Source organism: Cebus imitator, unplaced genomic scaffold (assembly GCF_001604975.1).
Source record: "Cebus imitator isolate Cc_AM_T3 unplaced genomic scaffold, Cebus_imitator-1.0 Scaffold614, whole genome shotgun sequence".
In the NCBI taxonomy this organism is placed as follows: Eukaryota; Metazoa; Chordata; class Mammalia; order Primates; family Cebidae; genus Cebus; species Cebus imitator.
In genome coordinates this window covers 331,929-352,148 of record NW_016107929.1, presented here as the reverse complement: position 1 = coordinate 352,148, position 20,220 = coordinate 331,929, and the positions used below count along the sequence as shown (strand labels likewise).

Sequence of the window (20,220 nt, the reverse complement as noted above, 5' to 3'; positions counted from 1 at the left end):
AAAAAGAAAAAGAAAAAGAAAATTGTGGCCAGGTTCCCAAATGCCTATTTAGGACCTAAGGAAATGGAACTCTGGCAATGATAGTGATAGCCTTAATTCTAGAAGGAAGCCCCATTTTCCTAATTTTTTCCTCATGGAAGTTTCCTACAATACAGCGAGTGACAAAATTTCACCTCCCTCTCACACACCAGTGTGCCTCTGTAGTGACACCGTCAGTCCCACACTCTTACCTCCTGCACACAATCTACTCTCCACTTCATTCTCAAAACAGTTTCTTCCTGCCACCATGTTCCTATTCTCTCGCTATAAATGATTTCAGCTGAACAGAAGCAACCACCAATTAGAATCAATGTATGAACAGTAAATAATATAAATTATGCTTACTAATCTCAGTAATTATCTAACTGGTGGGTTTTAAACAGTATTACAAAGAGAAGCAAATGCTATGCGGCAAAATGAGCTCGAGGATATAGATACATCCTTCCTGAGAGTTTTTTGGTTTTTTGTTTTGTTTTGTTCTGTTTGAGATGGAAGCTTGCTCTGTCACCCAGGCTGGAATGAGTGATGCAGTTATAGCTCACTGCAACCTCTCAAACCACTGGGCTCAATCGATTCTTCTGCCTCAGGCTCTCGAGTTGCTAGTACTACAGGTATGCACCACTGCACCTGGGCTAATTTTTTTTAGTCTTTATAAAGATGGTGTATCACTATGTTGACCAGGCTGGTTTCAAACTCCTGGGCTGAAGCTATCCTTCTACGCTGCCTCCCAAAGTCTTGGGGTTATAGGAAGCCACCACACTCAGCTCCTTCCTGAGATTTGATCTTCCGGGATACACAGTCCTTCCTTCATTGAGACCCTCCAAACTCCTTTGAAACTGCATATTCTCTAGGAGCTCCATTTGTCCCCCTGCTACGTGCTTCTAATGGTATAGGTTTCTAACGGAGTAAGTGGTCATCCATAAACCAAGGACTGCCTGTATAATAAATAGGATCAGTCTGATTGAAATGTTAAATACACGTGTGACCTGTAAATAGAACTTAGCTTTCTTGAACTGCTGCAATCCTCACACTCATAAACCATTTACCTGAAAATATTCTCAAAACCTCACTTTGGGCTGGGCGCGGTGGCTCACGCCTATAATCCCAGCACTTTGAGAGGCCGAGGCGGGTAGATCACCAGAGAACAGGAGTTTGAGACCAGCCTGGCCAACATGGTGAAACCCCGTCTCTACTAAAAATACAAAAATTAGCTGGACGTAGTGGCGCGTGCCTGTAATCTCAGCTACTCGGGAGGCTGAGGAAAGAGAATTGCCTGAACCCAGGAGGTGGAGGTTGCAGGGAGCCGAGATCGTGCCACTGCACTCCAGCCTGGCGCCTGGTGACAGAGTGAGACTCTGTCTCAAAAAAAAAAACACTGTGTAACTGTATCTAAGCTTTGTTCAGAGGTAATCTCTGGCATTTGTAATCACACAAATTGTTATTAACAAATAGTAAGAACCTGTGTTCAGCCTTGGTTGCAAATCCTTGATGTGTCTGAAAAACAAACAGAGCTAGACAAATTAACTTTTCTCTTGCAGGTGGTGAAAGCTTTTGTTGTCTTAGCTGCACCATTTAAGTCCTACGACCCAGAGAAATTAACTCTTGAGCTTCAGGATCATGTGAAAAAAACAACTGCACCTTACAAATATCCAAGAAAGGCAAGTACTTTGCCCAAAAGTTAAGTTTGGATGTTAGCAAATGAAGGTCTAAGTTAGAATTAGATTTTACTGGATTTTTGACTTTACAGTAGCTCATTATATAGGTAAAAGACACCTTTTCAGTTTGTTTAACTCTAAGAATTTTGCCTTAAAGTGTTTTATATTAGAATAATATACATGAATTATAAACCAGAACCTTTAATCAACTCTGCAATACCGAATCACTAGTAAGAATCTTTCTAGGACTAATTTGTCCCATTCTGTACGAGAAAAACACAGTGGCAAAGAAGTGCCAAGTGCCTTGTTTTTAGGGACAGCACTTGATTCATCTATCTCAGTGCCCTTAGCCCTAATACCCCTATAAATTCAAAGTACATGCCTTTAAGTATCAAGTGACCTCATTTAATGTCCAGGAGAAGATGGTATGCAAAGAAACTATGGAATCCTTCCTGAAACCTTCAAAAAGGATTTAAGAACAATACTACATAAGGACATGAAGATGGCCCTGTAGTTTCCTTCTAACTGTGGAATTGGTTGATATTTACTGATCCTCTGCATGAGATTTCTATTTCATTTAGCATCATTTCAGTCAAAAAGTAGTTAATTCAGCCTGAAAACGACTCACATTTTCTCCATTAAATTCACTAAATCAGTGACCTTTGACTTTCAGAAAGGCTATTAGAGGGCATTTTAAAATATAGTAGTCTTATTTTGAGAGAACAAAAAGAGGATTTTTATGGTCAAATCAGGTTGGAAGGGGAAACTGTATATACTGCAAATTATCCCTAAAAAATCTTCCTCAAAACTTCCAGGACCCAGCTCTGAAAAGAGAAGAACTGTTCTTTTTGTATTTAGCTGTATTCTCCATTTCCCAGGAACAGTAGAGACCTAGGACTAGTTCGAACTAGGGGAAAGCAATGGAGTAAAGGGATTAGTACTTTCTTCTGGCAAAGCACTTAAGTGAATTTGCACTACAAACCCGTAAGATGGAGCTACATTGTCACCCTTCTTGTATAAACAGACCAGGTTCTGGTGTCCGTGAAATTCATTGAGCTTAGGCTAAGATAATCTCGACTTAAAAATTCTGAGTTTCATGCAACCTCTCTCCTGTTGCACTGACAGTTGGAAGGATGGAATCAAGTGTCTCATAACGTTTTTCTGTCAATTAGGTGGAATTTGTTCAGGAACTCCCAAAGACAGTCACTGGGAAAATCAAACGCCACGTTTTAAGAAACCAAGAATGGGGACGAACATAATTTGATGAGAAAGCTAAAGGGTTAAGTAGTAATATGGTTACTTTCTCTTAGTAATTGCTCCTGATAATTTAGTGACTATTCTCTTAAAATGTTTAAGATCTTTCGTGATTGAAAACTCAACTGTTGAGTTTTTGTTTTTTACTTAGCTAAAAAATTTAAAAGTAAATCAAAGCCTAAAAATATATGGATAAAAATTGTTTTAATGACCAAACTGACAAAGGTAATGATGATGATTTGTAATGTTTAAAAATCTAAGGAATCAAATGATTGCTCAGAAGAAGAAAGTGTACAATGAATCTGTATTTCATTCACCTTGTGCCCGATTGATTCAAAATAAAGATATATCCTAAGAACAATGTTCAAGACAGTTTCTTCTGCTTAACATCTTTATGAGACCAAACTTTGAGACCTTAAAATAAGGAATTTAAATAATTCAAAAATTAGTCAGTGAATTTAATGAAATTAAGTACTGTGTTGTGCCTCATTTTGAAGCAAATTAACTGTAAAATATCTGAAACTTGGATTTAGAGGTATTAATTATTTAAGGGTAATTAATAAATTTTATATGTCTTTCTTTTTAGGATCATGTCCATGACATTTTTTATAATTTGGCATATAAACATCTTTTATTTTACATATATATAATATATATTATATATAATGTATATATAATGTGTGTGTGTGTGCATGACACACACACATACACATAAAGCAAGAGATTTACTAAGAGGCCAAAAGAAAGAAAAAGTACAAAACACCAATATTTAGGGAACAAATTTATTTTTATTTTTCTGAAATTATCAGGAACTATGAAAAACCAGCTTGAAATCTGGCCTTACCAAAAGCAAAATACAAGTAAAAATAACATTGGAAAACCATGCTTAACCTTGGAGAAACATATATTAAAATACAAAGTTAACACTCTTTCCTCTGTAAAGCTAAACAAGTTTTCTAAACCACAAGACTGCAGGTCTTTTTGTAACTGATATAATTTTTTTTAAAGTAAAAACTAAAGCAGGAGAAAAGCACGCAATTCCTACCCGGAAACTCATCATTTATCAAATAACCTGCTCAAACGTCAGTAAAAATAAGAAGTTAATAAGCTGAAAACAAGTCTTTTAATGAGTTCAGGTTACAACCAAACACAGGGTTTTACAGCTGGGAAAGAAGAGCTTGGATAACAACCAAGCTTTACCAAATACAAATAAATATAAAAGCCAATCATACAAATAAATATAAAAGCCAATCAAAGGGCACCAGATCCTATCCTCCCTATTTACCTGATTGATTTTAACAATCCTCTTATCAATCCTTTCAATGTAATTTCAACATCATTGAGACTTAACATTCTGAATATCTAAAGCTATGGAAGGTCGGTCCTGCCTACTCTCTTTGCCCCCTCAAATCCTTCTCATCTGGTTTACCAAGCAAAACCCCTAGCTAGGAGCATAAAAATATATTCTTACGTTTGCTAGCTATTAAATAAACATAGCCACTTGTGCGGGAAGCCTAACATTTTTACTACTTCCTAACTTTTTAAAACTTAATGATAAGCCCATTTCCATAAGCTAACTTTCCTTAATATTCTTAATCTGGATAGTTTACTTCTCAGACTTTGTTGGTGTCTGTCTCTTCTAGCCCTTTGCAATTGTTTTACCCAGGAATCGTCCCTGAAAAAACGTTCAAATTCAGGAATCCCCTGTAGGCACCCCTCATGGTATGTGCCTGTTAGGACTAACCTGAAGAGTACTCTTACTTCACAGAAACCTAGAACTGTCTACTGGGGCTGAGTTTACTCTCTTCCTTCAGCGATACAATTTCAGGCTGAGCAAATTTAGAGAAAGGGTTCCTCATCCAGTCATACGCTAGTGCTGGGAAAAGGAGAGAAAATGCCATTTAATTTGGTTTTGTGGTTCCTCCAGGTAGGTTATAGCAATATTTGAGAGTTGTACCCTTCATTCCCAAGTCCAAGTGGCTGCAAAAACATTTCAAGAGTTCCTCTGGCAAGGTGGCAAGTCAGTTTCCTTTTAGAACTAAGACTCTTGTCACTTGAGAAAAAAATTTTTTTCTCCAGAATCTTTTAGAAACTTGTTCATTTGTTTATGTGATGAAAAACATCTGCTAAAAGGCTAGTTTCTATAGCCAGTCTTCATTTTCAAGCACGGCACTCAGCAGAAGCTGGCTTACTGTTTTCTTGTTAGTGCTCTGGCAATTCACCTTTCAACTCAAATACCTCTGCAGGACTACTCTTCCTCTAAGAAGCCGCTGGGTGTGTATGGTGCAGCAGATTTGTGTGCTGTTTGTCCAGGTTTTGGTTTTGGGTTTTAATTTTTTTTAAACATTTTTACATAAATGCGTCTTTGATGCTGGGAAACATTATTCAGACCTTCCTGTATCTCCAAGTGTTTTATATCAGCCTCTCTGTGAAGAAAGCAGTGTGCTATAACGTCAACATCAGGATTTTTTTGTTGTTGTTAATGAGGCAAAACTTATCATGGAGACAACCACCAATGAGGCCCCAGGAGCGTAGATGGCAGACCTTTGGTTATCAGATATGATGACACACATTACATATTGGCCTTTGCTTCGGGAGGTTCCTAGCAATAGAAAAAGTTTTCTTCGAATTTTATCATTTATAAATCTTACGAATGGTACCGCATGACAAATACTAGTGAAACCCATTGACTCAGCAACCTGGATAGTGAAGCTGCTGCTTTTCAGCTAATGACACAAAACCTTTTTAGCAGCATATGAGATATATTCAGTCATTCAACTTACTGAGGATAAAGTCTTTTCCATTTGTGTTACATCTTGCCCCAGCATTTTAATGTTATTATCAGATTCTCACCAAGCATGCAAATTTTTCTTTTCTAAGTTCTGCTACTAAATAATTTGCTTCCTAAACCTTTTGACTGAATGTGATTTTTGATCAAAAGCCTTGCTGTTTTGATATTCCAAAAGCCATTTAAAATAATAAATATCCTTTCTTGTCAAGTGGCTGTGATTTATAGTTACAACTGCTAGTTTTGTAAGTTTCATGCCACAGAAAATGCACAATGGGATAGAACAGCTTGGGCTGAGTCCACATAAAACCCTTGAGAAGTGGCTTTCATTATAAAGACATAACAAAGAGAATTTCTTTGTGTCCCTGTTGCACCGGTATACTGAAGTATACTCAGAAGACTGAAATTCTTCATCACCAACCTTGTCAGAAATGACTGTAAATCTGTGCCTAAAATGGGCCTCTTCTTTCTCACATCCTGCCTTCCAAAATTGCAGCACTGAACTGTCAGCTTTGCTACACACAAATGTTAATAAACTATAAAAACAGACATAACCAAACAAGAAAATCATAGAAATACACAAACTTTACTGAACAATTCACTTCTAACTTACATGTTCCACCTTTTTGCAATGTTCATAGCAAAGTGGCCAGGGGAAAGCTGAGTTGTGGCATGTGAAAACTCCTTCGTAAAATGAAAACTTCCCTCTGATTTTCTGCCTCACAGTCAGTTCACTCCCATGGGTCAGCGGGCACTGCGTAAGGGCAGCCTGGGAGAGGTCAGTGTCCCCTTCTCCCATCCTCCTCGCATGCAAAAGTAGCCCATGGGTCTGCCTATACATACTACCATATAGGGCTAAAAGATCCCTAACAAAACTATTAACAGGGTTGCAAAATCATTGTTCGCAACTGTGAGAACAGCATTGTGCAGCACACAAATAAAAAACAGTCTTCTTAGTCACAATTTTAGGAAGAACCCCAGTTGAGAAACCCACTTCCAACGCGAAACGACCTCCTATGAGGATGCACTTGACTTGGACCCTTTTGCGGCTTTACTTGCAAGCTCTGGCTTCGCTCCTCCCTCACTCACCACCTGCGGATCAGACTCCGGTTTTGTCCGCCCCAGCTCCTCACCACTCTCTGGTACCACTTGCTGGTTATTTTTTCCTTCTGCTGGGTTGTTTTGCTCTGATTTGTCAGAAGATTCCAATTTCGCTTCTTTCCCATTTCCCTGCCTTGGGTTAAGCTGTGACCGATCCTGTGTACAATAGCAAAGACCTGAAACCAACCTAAATGCCCAGCAATGATAGACTGGACAAAGAAAATGTGGTGCATATACACCATGGAATACTATGCAGCCATAAAAAACAATGAGTTTGTGTCCTTTGTAGCGACTTGGATGAATCTGGAAGCCATCATTCTCAGCAAACTGACACAAAAACAGAAAATCAAACACTGCATGTTCTCACTCATAGGTGGGTGTTGAACAATGAGAACATGTGGACTCAGGGAGAGGAGCATCACACACTGGGGGCAGTTGGGGGGTTAGCGGAGGGACAGCGGGGGGTGGGGAGGGGGTGATAGCATGGGGAGAAATGCTGGATATAGTATACATCTAAAGTAAAACAAACAAACAAACAAAAAACAACTCTTGTTCTACTGAGGAACAATGCACTCACTGGTCTCACCATGTTCCCCATCATCCTGAAGCAGTTGGATTGATAGAACAGTGGAATGGCCTTTTGAAGTCACAATTACATGCCAACTAGATGCTAATACTTTGCAGGGCTGGAGCAAAGTTCTACAAAAGGCCACGTGTGCTCTGAATCAGCGTCCAGTATATGGTACCGTTTTGTCCATAGCCAGGATTCACAGGTTTGGGAATCAAGGGGTGGAAGCAGAAGTGGCGCCACTCACCATCCCCCCTAGTGATCCACTAGCAAAATTTTGTTTCCTGTTCCCACAACATTGCATTCTGCTGGCCTGGAGGTCTTAGTTTCAGAGGGAAAACAATTCCATTAAACTGGAAGTTAAGATTGCCACCTGACCACTTTGGGCTCCTCCTACCTTTAAGTCAACAGGCTAAGAAGGGAATTACAGCATTGGCTGGGGTGATTGACCCAAACTATCATGATGAAATTAGTCTACTACTCCACAATGGAGGTAAGGAAGAGGGTGCATGGAATACAGAAGCTCCATTTGGGTATCTGTTAGTATTACCATGCCTTGTGACTAAGGTCAATGGGAAACTACCACAGCCCAATCCAGGCAGGACTACAAATGACCAGATCCTTCAAGTATGAAGCTATGACCACACAACCAGCTGCAGAAACAAGGACTATAATCATCATGAGTATTTCCTCCATCTTTTGTTAAAAACATTATTGTGCATGTATACACTTGTACGAAGAAAATGTTTTCATTTTATTTCCTTTTTCTTTATCATGTGATATAAGATTTGACTTCATATCAACATTTAAGTATTGTTAACTTTATATAATGGTATTTTGGTTTGGGATTTGTGTGTTTTCAGTTGTATAAAGGATAGTTGTATATGTTAGGCATGATTATGACCTTATTATTGTCTCAATTTGAAGATTTTGTATGATCTCAGGAGATGTGTGTGAGTTTAAGTTGACAAGGAGGGGGACTTGTGATGGTTAATACTAAGTATCAACCTGATTGGATTGAAGGATACAAAGTATTAATCCTGGATATGTCTGTGTGGGTGTCGTCAAAAGAGATTAACATTTGAGTCACTGGGCTGGGGAAGGCATGTCCCTCCTTAATCTGGTGGGCACAATCTAATCAGCTTCCAGCAAATATAAAGCAGGCAGAAAAATATGAAAAAGAGAGATGGGCCTAGCGTCCCAGCCTACATCTTCTCCTATGCTGGATGCTTCCTGCCTTCAAACATCAGACTCCAAGTTTTTTAGTTTTGGGACTCAGATTGACCCTTCTTACTCCTCAGCTTGCATTGTGGGACCTTGTGATTGTGTAAGTTAATACTTAATAAACTCCCCTTTATATACACACATACACACACACACACGTGTATATGTACATATACACATATGTATACACATACATATATACACATGTGTACATATGTGTATACATGTATATACACACATATGTGTATATGTGTATATATACATACATGTATACATATGTGTATATGTGTATACACACGTATGCATATGTGTATATATGTACATATACACACATATATACATGTGTGTATATATATATTAAAAAGGGGAGTTTATTAAGTATTAACTTACACTATATATATATCTGTATATATATATGTCCTGTTAGTTCTGTCCCTCTAAGAGAACCCTGACTAATTTGGAGATAATCTGATATTGTGTAAAGGACTCTGAATTCACAGTCAATAACTGTAGGTTCTAACCCCAGATCTACCACTATGTCCAAAAATTTTATCATCTTATTTTTTGCTTTTATTTGTGCATTCAATACAGCATTTAATTTTCAGAATTTCATTGGTGGAGACTGCACAGCATAGATTTCTGGGAAGTCCTTGGTTGTTTGTGAAGAGCAGTCTCATGACACTGGCATTGCTGTGCTGTGGCGTAGAGCAAGCTGGCTAAAGCTCTATGTGGTTTTCTTTTCATCATTAGTACCCAGCATTGTTCCTGGTTCATAGTGGGTGCTCAGAAAATGTCTTTGAATTGAACTCAATTGAAAAAATGGTCAATACAGGAAGAAAGTTAAGACTCATGATATTAAGTGGGAAAGTACATGCATATCTCGATCCCATTGACCAGAGGAATTAGAAAAAGACATTGGCCTTCCTGCAGATCTCTCTTTGTTCTACTGGCTGGATTTCAGTTGCCCGTGCACTGTCTCCTGTCTTTAGGATATTAAATATTAGCATACAGATAAAAAGTTAAGATATATCTTTTGAGTCCCAAGCATATTTAAGTACTACATAGAGGCAAACTTGAAAAAACAAAACTCAGTTTTGTTGAATTTAGCCTGAAGCTGCCACATATTTTTAATTTGGCCTAAATCAAGCTTGTCCAACCTGTGGCGCACAGACCACATGTGGCCCAGGATGGCTTTGAAATTCAACTGGCCCAACACAAATTCATAAACTTTCTTAAAGCATTATAAGATTTTTCTGCAATTAAAAAAATTCAGTTATCATTAACATTAGTGTATTTTATGTGTGGTCCAAGACAATTCTTCTTCCAGTGTGGCTCAAGGAAGCCAAAAGATTGGACATCCCTGGCCTAAAGGTTCCTTCTTGCATAGTGTGAACTATAACCTGATTGGATGTGTAAACAGACTGTAGCTGCTCTTGGAACAAATAGCCAAATCTCAGCCAATCACAGAAGCCATGCTTCAACCACTCACAGGTGGCCAATTGTTCAAACCATGTTTAAATAAGGCAAATACTGAGTTGCAATCTTTTGGGCTGTTTCTGTACCTTACTTCAATTTCCTGCACGGCACTTTCCTTTTCCTGTCCATAAATCCTCTCTAGCCAGGTGGTAGCACCAGGATGTCTCTACGCCTATTCTGGTTGGCGGGGCAGGGGTGCTGCCTGATTTGAGAATCCTTCTTTGCTCAATTAAATTCTGTTAAATTTAATTTGTCTGAAGTTTTTCTTTTAACAGCTTATTTTATTCCATGGTTGCTGACTGTGCTGAGAATATCCCAATGAGGTGAGAAAAACATGCAAACCTGTAGCCCTCAGGCTAGATGTTAGAATTACCTAAATTACCCCTTCATCCTGTGGCAGCTACTGGGGCTCCTTCCACTTACTTCCTCCTGTGAACCAGGCCTTTGTTCAGCTCTAAATAACTCAGTCTTTATTTATTCCTTATTATTCTCCTTTGTTTATTTATTTATTTATTTTTTGTTTTGTTTATTCTTCATCACTACATCATTACTTCATGGCTGTGTGAACGTTCACATCCTTAAGATTACTTCCCAGACAAGGACATCGTCAGTGTTCATCCTTAGGCACCAAGGACTCTGTCATTTGTAAACTTTCCTTAGAAATGATACAGGAGGTAGAAAGAAATAATTTAGGCAGATAGTGAGGGTAAAAGAGTCCTTGGCAGAATTTCCCTTTTAACAAAAAGCAGCCCCCAAATCATTTCTTTTCTAACAAAGAACAGCCTGAAAAACTGAGCTGCAGACATAGATGAGCAAGCTGGAAGCTAGTATGGGTGAATGCTGACAGCTGTGCCAATAGAAAAGTGCTACCTGTGGGCCAGGTGTGTTCAACATGGAGGCTCCATCTTCCCTTTTCTTTGTCACAACGTGTACAGTAAAGGAACAGACAACATGGCACTGGCTGGGTAAATAGCCCATCTGCATAATAAAAGATTAGAGTGGGGGTGGCCAGGTTTTCATGCCCTATGCAAATGACACACCTGGCTCAACCAATCTCTTGCGCCTATGCAAATCAAACACCACCTCCTAAAGCTCATCTATAAAACCCACTGCATTTTGCCACAGACTGGAAAACCCTCTTGGGACCCTTCTCTCTGCAGGAGAGCGCTTTTCCCTTTCTTTCACCTATTAAACCTCCACTCTTAACCTCACTCCTTGTGTGTTCACATCGTTACTTTCCTGAGTGTGAGACAGTGAACCTTGGGTATCTAAACAATGCCACTTTGGAAGGGACCCATTTGAGGCTGGGTGCAATGGCTCATGCTTGTAATGCCAGCACTTTGGGAGGCCAAGGTGGGTGGATTACTTGAGGCCAACTCAAGACCAGCTTGGGCAACATGGCAAAAGCCCGTTGCTACTAAAAATACAAAAATTAGCTGGGCATGGTGATGCATGCCTCTAATTCCAGCTATTAGGAAGGCTGAGGCATGAGAATCACTTGAACCTCAGAGGTGGAGGTTGCAGTGAGCCAACGTCATGCCACTTCACTCCAGCCTAGGCAACAGATCAAGACCCTGTCTCAAAAAAATAAATAAAATAAACCTTACAGCACCATGTGGAGTAGATGAAGGTGGTCTGAGGAAGGTACCTTTTGTTCTATTTGCTTCATATATTCTGAAAACCCCACAGCCAAGCAACAGGGGAATGGTGTGACACATTCTAGATTGCCTTTACCTTTCTATTCCTAGCCTTCATAGGTGCTGCCCCTGAAGTTGTATGTTCAGACAGAATCTGGGTAGGAGAGATTTTCAGACCCTCCTCCTGCTCTGGCCTTGCTCCCTATTCAGACTTCCTGCACTGTTCTCTTGTTATCCAGCATCTTCAGGGAACAGATGTCCTGGTGCTGAATGTTGGTCTCCTTCTGACTTGATTCCCAATATCTGCTGCCTTCAGAGTGCATATCATATGATTTAGAGCCCAGCTTCGAAAGTCAAACCGAGTTCAAATCCTGGCTTTGCCATGACCTGGCTGTGGAGCTCTAAGTAAGTTACCTAAGCCAAGTTTTAGGTTCCCTGTTAGATTAAAAAAACAGTAATGGAGATAATAATAATAATCCTCACATTGTGGGTTATTTTTAAAATCCAGTGAGATCAGGCATGACAAGTGCTTAGCTCACAGTCACTGTTCAGTTAACGTGTACTTAAAAACAGCTAGTTTCAGACTCAGCTGCGACTCACAGAAGCCTGTGTTTTCTTTTTGGTATGAGTATCCATCTCTCAATCTGACCACCTGACCTCATTATTTGTCTATCATTCTCTAATTTCGGTGGTTCTTTTATATTTTTGACCTACTGAAAGCTGTTTAATCCTTTTACTTAGGAGGCGAAAGGGAATTTTATTTTATTTTTTTATAGACCTCCTCCGTGGACAAGGGAATTTAAAGACATACATGTAGTATAAAGTAAAACAATGTAAAATGCATAAGACCTGCATGCCTTACCTCTGCCAAGCGGTTTCTGCCTCATGGTTGATTGAACGACATCCCATCCGTCACTGGCTTTGTAGCCTCACTGGCAGCACCTGCAACACCTGTGCTCTCATTACACCCACGCACTGTGTAAGAAACTCACCCGGCAGCCTGATCTTCCAGGCTGAAACCCAACTTCGAGCCCATGTGAACTTGAGTGTATCCCTGGAGGATTCACATTTGGCCAGGCCCTTGCACCTACTCTGCCCTTCTGGGTGTCCTGAACTGATCCCCGCCACCTCAGATTCATTGCATCCCACCAGTCCTGGGTCTCAGTTTTGACAGGTATGTTTCTCTAAGGCAAACTTGGCATTTTGTGGGCTTAGGTTCTTTTTTTTTTTTTTTTTTTTTGAGTCGGAGTTTCACTCTTGCTACCCAGGCTGGAGTGCAATGGCACGATCTCGGCTCACCGCAACCTCTGCCTCCTGGGTTCAGGCAATTCTCCTGCCTCAGCCTCCTGAGTAGCTGGGATTACAGGCACGCACCACCATGCCCAGCTGATTTTTTGTATTTTTAGTAGAGATGGGGTTTCACCATGTTGACCAGGATGGTCTCGATCTCTTGACCTCGTGATCCACCCACCTCGGCCTCCCAAAGTGCTGGGATTACAGGCGTGAGCCACCGCGCCCGGCCGGGCTTATATTCTTAAGGGCAAACATGAATTAATCTCTTTCCCTCCAGTTTTATACTGTATACATACAAGTCTTGCTTCCTAAACTTTTTCTGGCATTTTGTGGGTACTTCCTTCCCACTCCTTTGAAACTTGGTTGAATAATCTATGTTCCATTGTAATTGTTTTATGATTTAGTTCTCCTTCTTTGAGCACTTCTAGATCATTCGCCTGCTTCTCACTTTCACTTTAGTCAATGTTCCAAAGAACGAATCTCAGTTTGATAAGTTAGGGAGAAATACTTCCATTTACAGCTCAAATCATGCTATGGACTGCATACTCCACCAATGCAGAACACTACTCTTGAATAAAACACTAAGAAGTATAAATTTCAAGGCAGGTATAGTGTACATTTAAGAGTCTAGCCATGCATAGTGGCTCACGCCTTTAATCCTAGCACTTTGGGCAGCTAAGGCTGCTGGATGGCTTGAGCTCAAGAGTTTGAGACCAGCCTGGGCAACATAGCAAAGCCCCATCTCTGCAAAATATGCAAAAGTTAGTCACACGTAGTGGTGCGTGCCTGTGGTCTTAGCTACTTGTGGGGCTGGGGTTGGAAGATTGTTTGAGCTTGGGAGGTCAAGGCTACAGTGAGCGGTGATGGCACCACTGCAGTCCTGCCTGGGGGACAAAGTGAGACCTTGTCTCTAAAAATAGATACATAAATAAATAGTCTGGGATGACGGGGGGTTTAGACTCTCTTTCAGCACACATGAGGCCTAAATAAGGATTATCTACATGAATACTCGAGTTCAATAATTTACATTTAAACTAATAATGGAAGGAAAGCCACATCCTTAGTGAGAGTACAGCATTCAGTTAGATGAACAAAGACAAATTGATTAAGTATATGCTGTAGGGGTCAGATAGTCCTGAGTTTAAACACTGCATCCACCACTTTGCTAGTTCTATGACCTTGAGCAAGTTAATTGTTCTAATCCTCATGTTCCTCATCAGTGAAATGAGAATAGACATATATATATATATATATATATTTTTTATTTTTTTTCTTTCTTTCTTTCTTTAAGTTCTGGGGTACATGTGCAGATCTTGCAGGATTGTTACCAAAAATGTCCAGGTCTAGATGGGTTCACTGCCAAATTCTACCAGAAGTACAAAGAAAAGCTGGTACTGTTCCTTCTGAAATGATTCCAAACAATACAAAAGGAGGGAATCCTCCCTAACTCATTTTAGGAGACCAACATCATCCTGATACCAAAACCTGGAAGAGACTCAACTAAAAAAGAAAATTTCAGGCTAATATTCATGATGAACATGGATGCAAAAGTCTTCAATGAAATACTGGCAAATCGAATGCAACAGCACATCAAAAAGCTTATCCACCACGATCAAGTAGGCTTCATCCTGGGAATGCAAGGCTGGTTCAACATACACAAATCTATAAACATAATCCACCACATCAACAGAACTAAAGATAAAAACCACATGATTATCTCAATAGATGCAGAGAAGGCCTTCGACAAAATTCAACAGCGCTTTATGCTAAAAATTCTTAATAGACTAGGTATCGATGGAACATATCTCAAAATAATAAAAGCTATTTACGACAAACCCACAGCCAATATCATACTGAATGGGCAAAAACTGGAAGCATTCCCTTTGAAAATTGGCACCAGACAAGGATGCCCTCTCTCACCACTCCTATTCAACATAGTGTTGGAACTTCTAGCCAGAGCAATTAGGCAAGAAAAAGAAATAAAGAGTATTCAAATAGGAAAAGAGGAAGTCAAATTGTCTCTATTTGCAGACGACATGATTGTATATTTAGAAGACCCCATCATCTCAGCCCAAAATCTCCTTAAGATTATAAGCAACTTCAGCAAAGTCCCAGGATACAAAATCAATGTGCAAAAATCACAAGCCACAGTATACATCTTAAAGGTCATTGTATCGCATAAAATAATCATGTCAGTCACACATACAAATATTTAATAAATGTTCACTGCTGCTGTTTTATTGTAGCTGTTGCTAACTGGAAAGTTTGGTAGAGATCATTTTTAGCAAAAAAGAGTGGAGGTTGAGACTCAGCCTTTTTTTGTTGGTCCGTTTGCTTTGATGTGTTTCCAGCTACTTCTTACTGGTTCTCAGCACCACAGACATACACTATTATGTTAATATGAAAAGGCCCACACAAGAAATTGTGAAATGAAAAAAAAATCAAAGTGAGGTATGTGTAGTATAAACCAACTTATGTTTATAAAGGGAACATATATGTACCTACATATACATAGATGTACATACATATGTTTTATATTTTAATCCTCTCTCTCTCTCTCTCTATATATATATATATATATATATGATGGTTAGTAAGACCTACTGTTTTTCCACATTTCCCAACTAAAGTGTAAAGATAAGAATTAAGAGACACTAAGCTTCCGCCCTTTGCATTCTAAAGAGAACTATGTGAAGCACCTCTCTTCAGGTTTGTGAAGCGGTGGCTCAACTGGTCCTGCTTCCTCTGACCAACTTTCTAGCCCCACCACCCTGCTTCTCAGCCTATGTCAGAAGTCTGGGGAGAAGGAGAAGAGTATTTTTTTCCCATCCCCTTTGCTGTCAGGGACACGAAGCGTGTCTAACCCTATGAAGGTTAGAGATGGCTCCAAGAAGAGACCGGTATCACATTCCTTGGTTGATACTCCCCCCTCTGCCTGGCTGAGCGAGAAGCTGAGCCAGACAGAGAAGAGACCAATGGCAGGGCAGAGAGAGTGGGGCACGGGTGGAGGACAGCAGAGGAGAGACCTGCAGCATGAGATAGAGAGTAGCAAGGATATGTGCATATCTGTTGTGTCAAATGGATCTTCAGAAGGTGCCTGGGCTTGATCCAACCCAACAGACAGAGGATGAAAGTCACACTTAGTGTAGAAAGCCCTCTACTCGAATCTTGTTTCCTTCCACTCAAAAATAGAGGCTCTAGAGTTTAAAAGAAGGAGAAGGGAAAGTTGTCAAAGACAAATAAGGCCGCTGGTCTCTCTTAAGGTGCCAGAGCCAGAGGAGGAGAAGAGCAGACAACCCACTGCAGGTCCGCAGAAGCGCAGGCCAAGCCTATGCTGCGGAGAGGCAAACAGGCTCACTACACCTCGGAGTCTCACGCTGCACCTGGAGTCCAGGATTCAGTCAGGGATTGGAGGTAAACCTCCAGGCAGATTTCCAAACTTTTTCGCTGTGGCTCTTCATTTTCCATGCCCTGTCCTGCAAGTCTCACATACCCTAGCCTTCGTGAGCTCTGATTTCTGTTTCCTCTACCTAGCAAGACTGCGGTTCTTTGCTTGAGCGGTGCTTTTCTGCTCAGTATTTTGGAAAGTGTGTCCTCCTAGGCAGAAAGCCACTGTGAGTGTGGACCTCCCCTTCCTGTCTCTCCAGGATTGCAGCTCTGCGCTGTGCTCTTCAGTTCCTGCAAATATTTGTTTTATACATTCACCTAGTTTTAGAATTGCTCGTGACAGGAGTGAGGGGTAAGCCATTGTGGATGACCATGCAGGCTTTGCAAAGTTCTTATTATTAGGTTAGGAAATCGTTATGTATATGTAATGGATTTCTGAGTTTTGAGTCATGCCTGAGAGGACTTTCCTACCAAGAGGTGGTTAAAAAGTTTATTTGGGTTTTCTTCTAGTGGCTTTACAATTTCATTATTTTTTATGTTTAAATCTTTGACTCATCTATAATTCATTTATTGGAAGAAATAAGATAGAGGAATCTAAGAATTTTTTTCAAGATGCTAACCAGTAGATCTAATACCAATAACTAGAGGATACTTCCCCCCACACTTATTTAAAATGAAGTATATTTAGAGTTACACTAAATTCTTGAATGTTTCAGATGTAGTTTTGATTTTATCTTCTGTGCCATTGATTTATTTTATGTACATATACACACACATACATTTTTTGGTATAAAATTATTTTCTGAGGTATCAAAACCTGATTTAGTAGGGTTGTTTCTATTTGATTATTTTTATTTTCAGAAATTTCCTAGCCATTATTTTTATTAATTTGATGAACTTCAGAATCAACTTATCTAGTATCTGGTAACTCACATGTACATACACACGAATATAAGTCCTGCGGGTTATTTTGTATTGAGATCGTGTTGTTTATAGATTACATTTAGGAAATTATTTTGAAAAATGGCTTTATTTGCATGCCGTAAAAATCACCAATTTTAGGTGGACATGTCAGTGCTTTTCTGGGAAGTTACAGAGCCTTGAGGCCATCCCTGCAAGAAGATTCCTTGCGCCTGTTCGCAGTCACTCTCCATTTCAACCCCCAGCCCCGCACAGCCACTAACCTACTTTCTGTCTCCATCAGTTTTCTGTTCTGGATGTTTCGTACAGATAGATTCATGTGTCCTGGGGTCTTTAGCATGTGGCTTCTTTCACTTGGCGTAGTGTTTCCGGGACTGACCTGTGTTGCAGCCCGTAGCAGTGCTTCCTTCCCTTTCACACTGGGTAGCTTTTCGTAGTAGGAGCATTCTGCAGTTTGTTGATTAATTCATCAGTTGACGGGCATTCAAGTACAAGTCTCTGTGGGAGGACCTATGTTACATTTCTCTGGGGTAGACACCTAGGAGTGAACTTGCTGAGTCATAGAGTAATAAATATTTGCCTTTTAAGAAACTGCCAAGCTGTCTTTCAGAGTGGCCATGCCTCCCGCATGTGCACCAGCATGTGTGAGGGCTCCACTCCCTCACACCCTGGCTTGGTAGTGACAATGACACCTGCCTGATGTTGAATTTTTCTCGATAAGAACATATGCAACATGGCTTACTTTGCCTTTGAAGGCTTTTACATCCTTTGGCAGCTTTTGAAAGATTTCTTCATATAGATTGTGCATCTTTTAGCACATTTATCTCTGAAAGTTTTGTTTTGGGGTTGTGCTGTTGTAAATGGGTATTTTCTTCTGTTAACTTTTCTGAAGGTTTGCTCTTTGTACATAGGAAGACTGGCATCAGGCTCGGTGGCTCAAGACCGTAATCCCAGCACTTTAGGAAGCTGTGACGGAAGGGTCGTTTGAATCAGGAGTTCAAGACCACCGAGGGCAAAATAGTAAGACCCTGTCTCTACGTTTTAAAAATTAAAGAAGGAACACTGTTTGGTACGTTACTTTTGTACCTAACTCCTTAGCAAAATCTGTCTGCCTCATTTTTCAGAGTAAACATAATTATTTCACCTCCTGCTTTTTTCTTAAATGTGTTGCTTTTTTCTTTGTCTAGATTAATCAACTAGGACCTCCAACATGATGGTGGTAATAGAAGACATTCTTTTGTTCTGAAGGTTAATGGACGTTTCTATTGCTTCCATCTCCTACAAAAGATGCTGGGCTTTAGCTTGATGGGTGCGTGCCTGTGTGTTATTTAAGAAAGTATCCCTCTTTCTACTTTGATAATAGTTTCTGTGATAAATTTTGTGGTAAATTTTGTCAAATGTCTCTTCAACATCTGTGATGATACATACTGCTGTTAAATGCCAGGGATAAAATATTAAACAAGTCAGAGACTGTCTCAGACCTCTAAGTAGGCTACGGAGAAGAACAATATGTGAATAAATATAGTAATAAATGGGTAACTATAGATGTAAGTGGAGCTACTGAGGAATAGTACAGTAGGCAATGAGTTTGTAATAAGAGCAATGTATCCCAGAGCACATTGTGAGTTCAGGATAAAACCAGGATACTGACATCTCCACCAGGAATATATGAGTGCTGGTGATGTCAATATCCTGGTAGAGGTAGGAGGTGATCAGAAGAGGTAGAAGAAATAGAAGGTGATCAAGGAAATTTTCTTTTTAAAAGCTATATTTAATTATCCTGGGTGAATTAACACAGAAACAGAACCAAATACCGCATGTTCTGACTTGTAGATGAAAGCTAAGTATTGAGTACCTATAGACATAAAGATGGGAGCAATAGACACTGGGGACTACTAGAGGGGAGAAACAGGCAGGGGAAAAGGGCTGAAAAATTACCTTCAGGGTACTATGCTCACTGCTTGGGTGACAGGATCATTTTTACCCCAAACCTCAGTATCACTCAGTACACCCACGTAACAAACCTGCACATGTACCACCTGAATCTAAAATGAAAGTTGAAATTATTATGATTTTTTATTTGACTTTAAGTTCTGGGATACACATACAGAACATACAGGCTTGTTACATAGGTATACATGTGCTATGGTGATTCACTGCACCTATCAACCCATCATCTAGGTTTTAAGCCCCATTTTGTTAGGTATTTGTCCTAACACTCTCCCTCTCCTTACCCCCAACCCCCTGACAGGCACAGGTGTGTGATGTTCCCCTCCCTGTGTCCATGTGTTCTCATTGTTCAACTCGCATTTATGAGTGAGAACATGCAGTGTTTGGTTTTCTGTTCTTGTGTTAGTTTGCTAAGAATGATGGTTTCAAGCTTCACCCATGTCCCTACAAAAAACATGAACTCATTCTTTTTTACAACTGCATAGTATTCTATGGTGTATATGTGCCACATTTTCTTAATCCAATCTATCTTTGATGGGCATTCGGGTTAGTTCCAAATCTTTGCTGTTGTAAACAGTGCTGCAATAAACATACATGTGCATGTGTCTTTATAGTAGAATGATTTATAATCCTTTGGGTACATACCCAGTAATGGGATTGCTGGGTCAGATGGTGTTTCTGGTTATAGATCCTTGAGAAATCATCACACTGTCTTCCACAATGATTGAACTAATTTACACTCCCACCAACAGTGTAAAAGTGTTCCTAATTCTCTACGTCCTTGCCAGTGTCTGTTGTTTCCAAACTTTAATGGTCAAAATTCTAACTGGTGTGAGATGGTATCTTATTGTGGTTTTGATTTGACTTTCTCTAATGACCAGTGATGATACTTTTATTCATATGTTTGTTGGCCACATAAATGTCTTC

General features: G+C 39.9%; 1 protein-coding gene across 3 annotated transcripts in view; it reads left to right on the top strand.

Moving 5' to 3' along the window:
- Positions 1 to 3,309, top strand: part of ACSM4 (acyl-CoA synthetase medium chain family member 4) — a 29,893-nt gene extending 26,584 nt beyond the window's left edge. For all 3 annotated transcript variants that reach the window (XM_017517064.2, XM_017517062.2, XM_017517063.2), the window contains 2 exons: positions 1,578 to 1,697; positions 2,867 to 3,309. In XM_017517064.2, the coding sequence (XP_017372553.1) occupies positions 1,578 to 1,697; positions 2,867 to 2,953 (207 nt within the window). In that variant the 3' untranslated portion in view covers positions 2,954 to 3,309. The remainder of the gene's footprint in view (positions 1 to 1,577; positions 1,698 to 2,866) is intronic.
- The last annotated feature ends 16,911 nt before the right edge of the window (positions 3,310 to 20,220 follow it).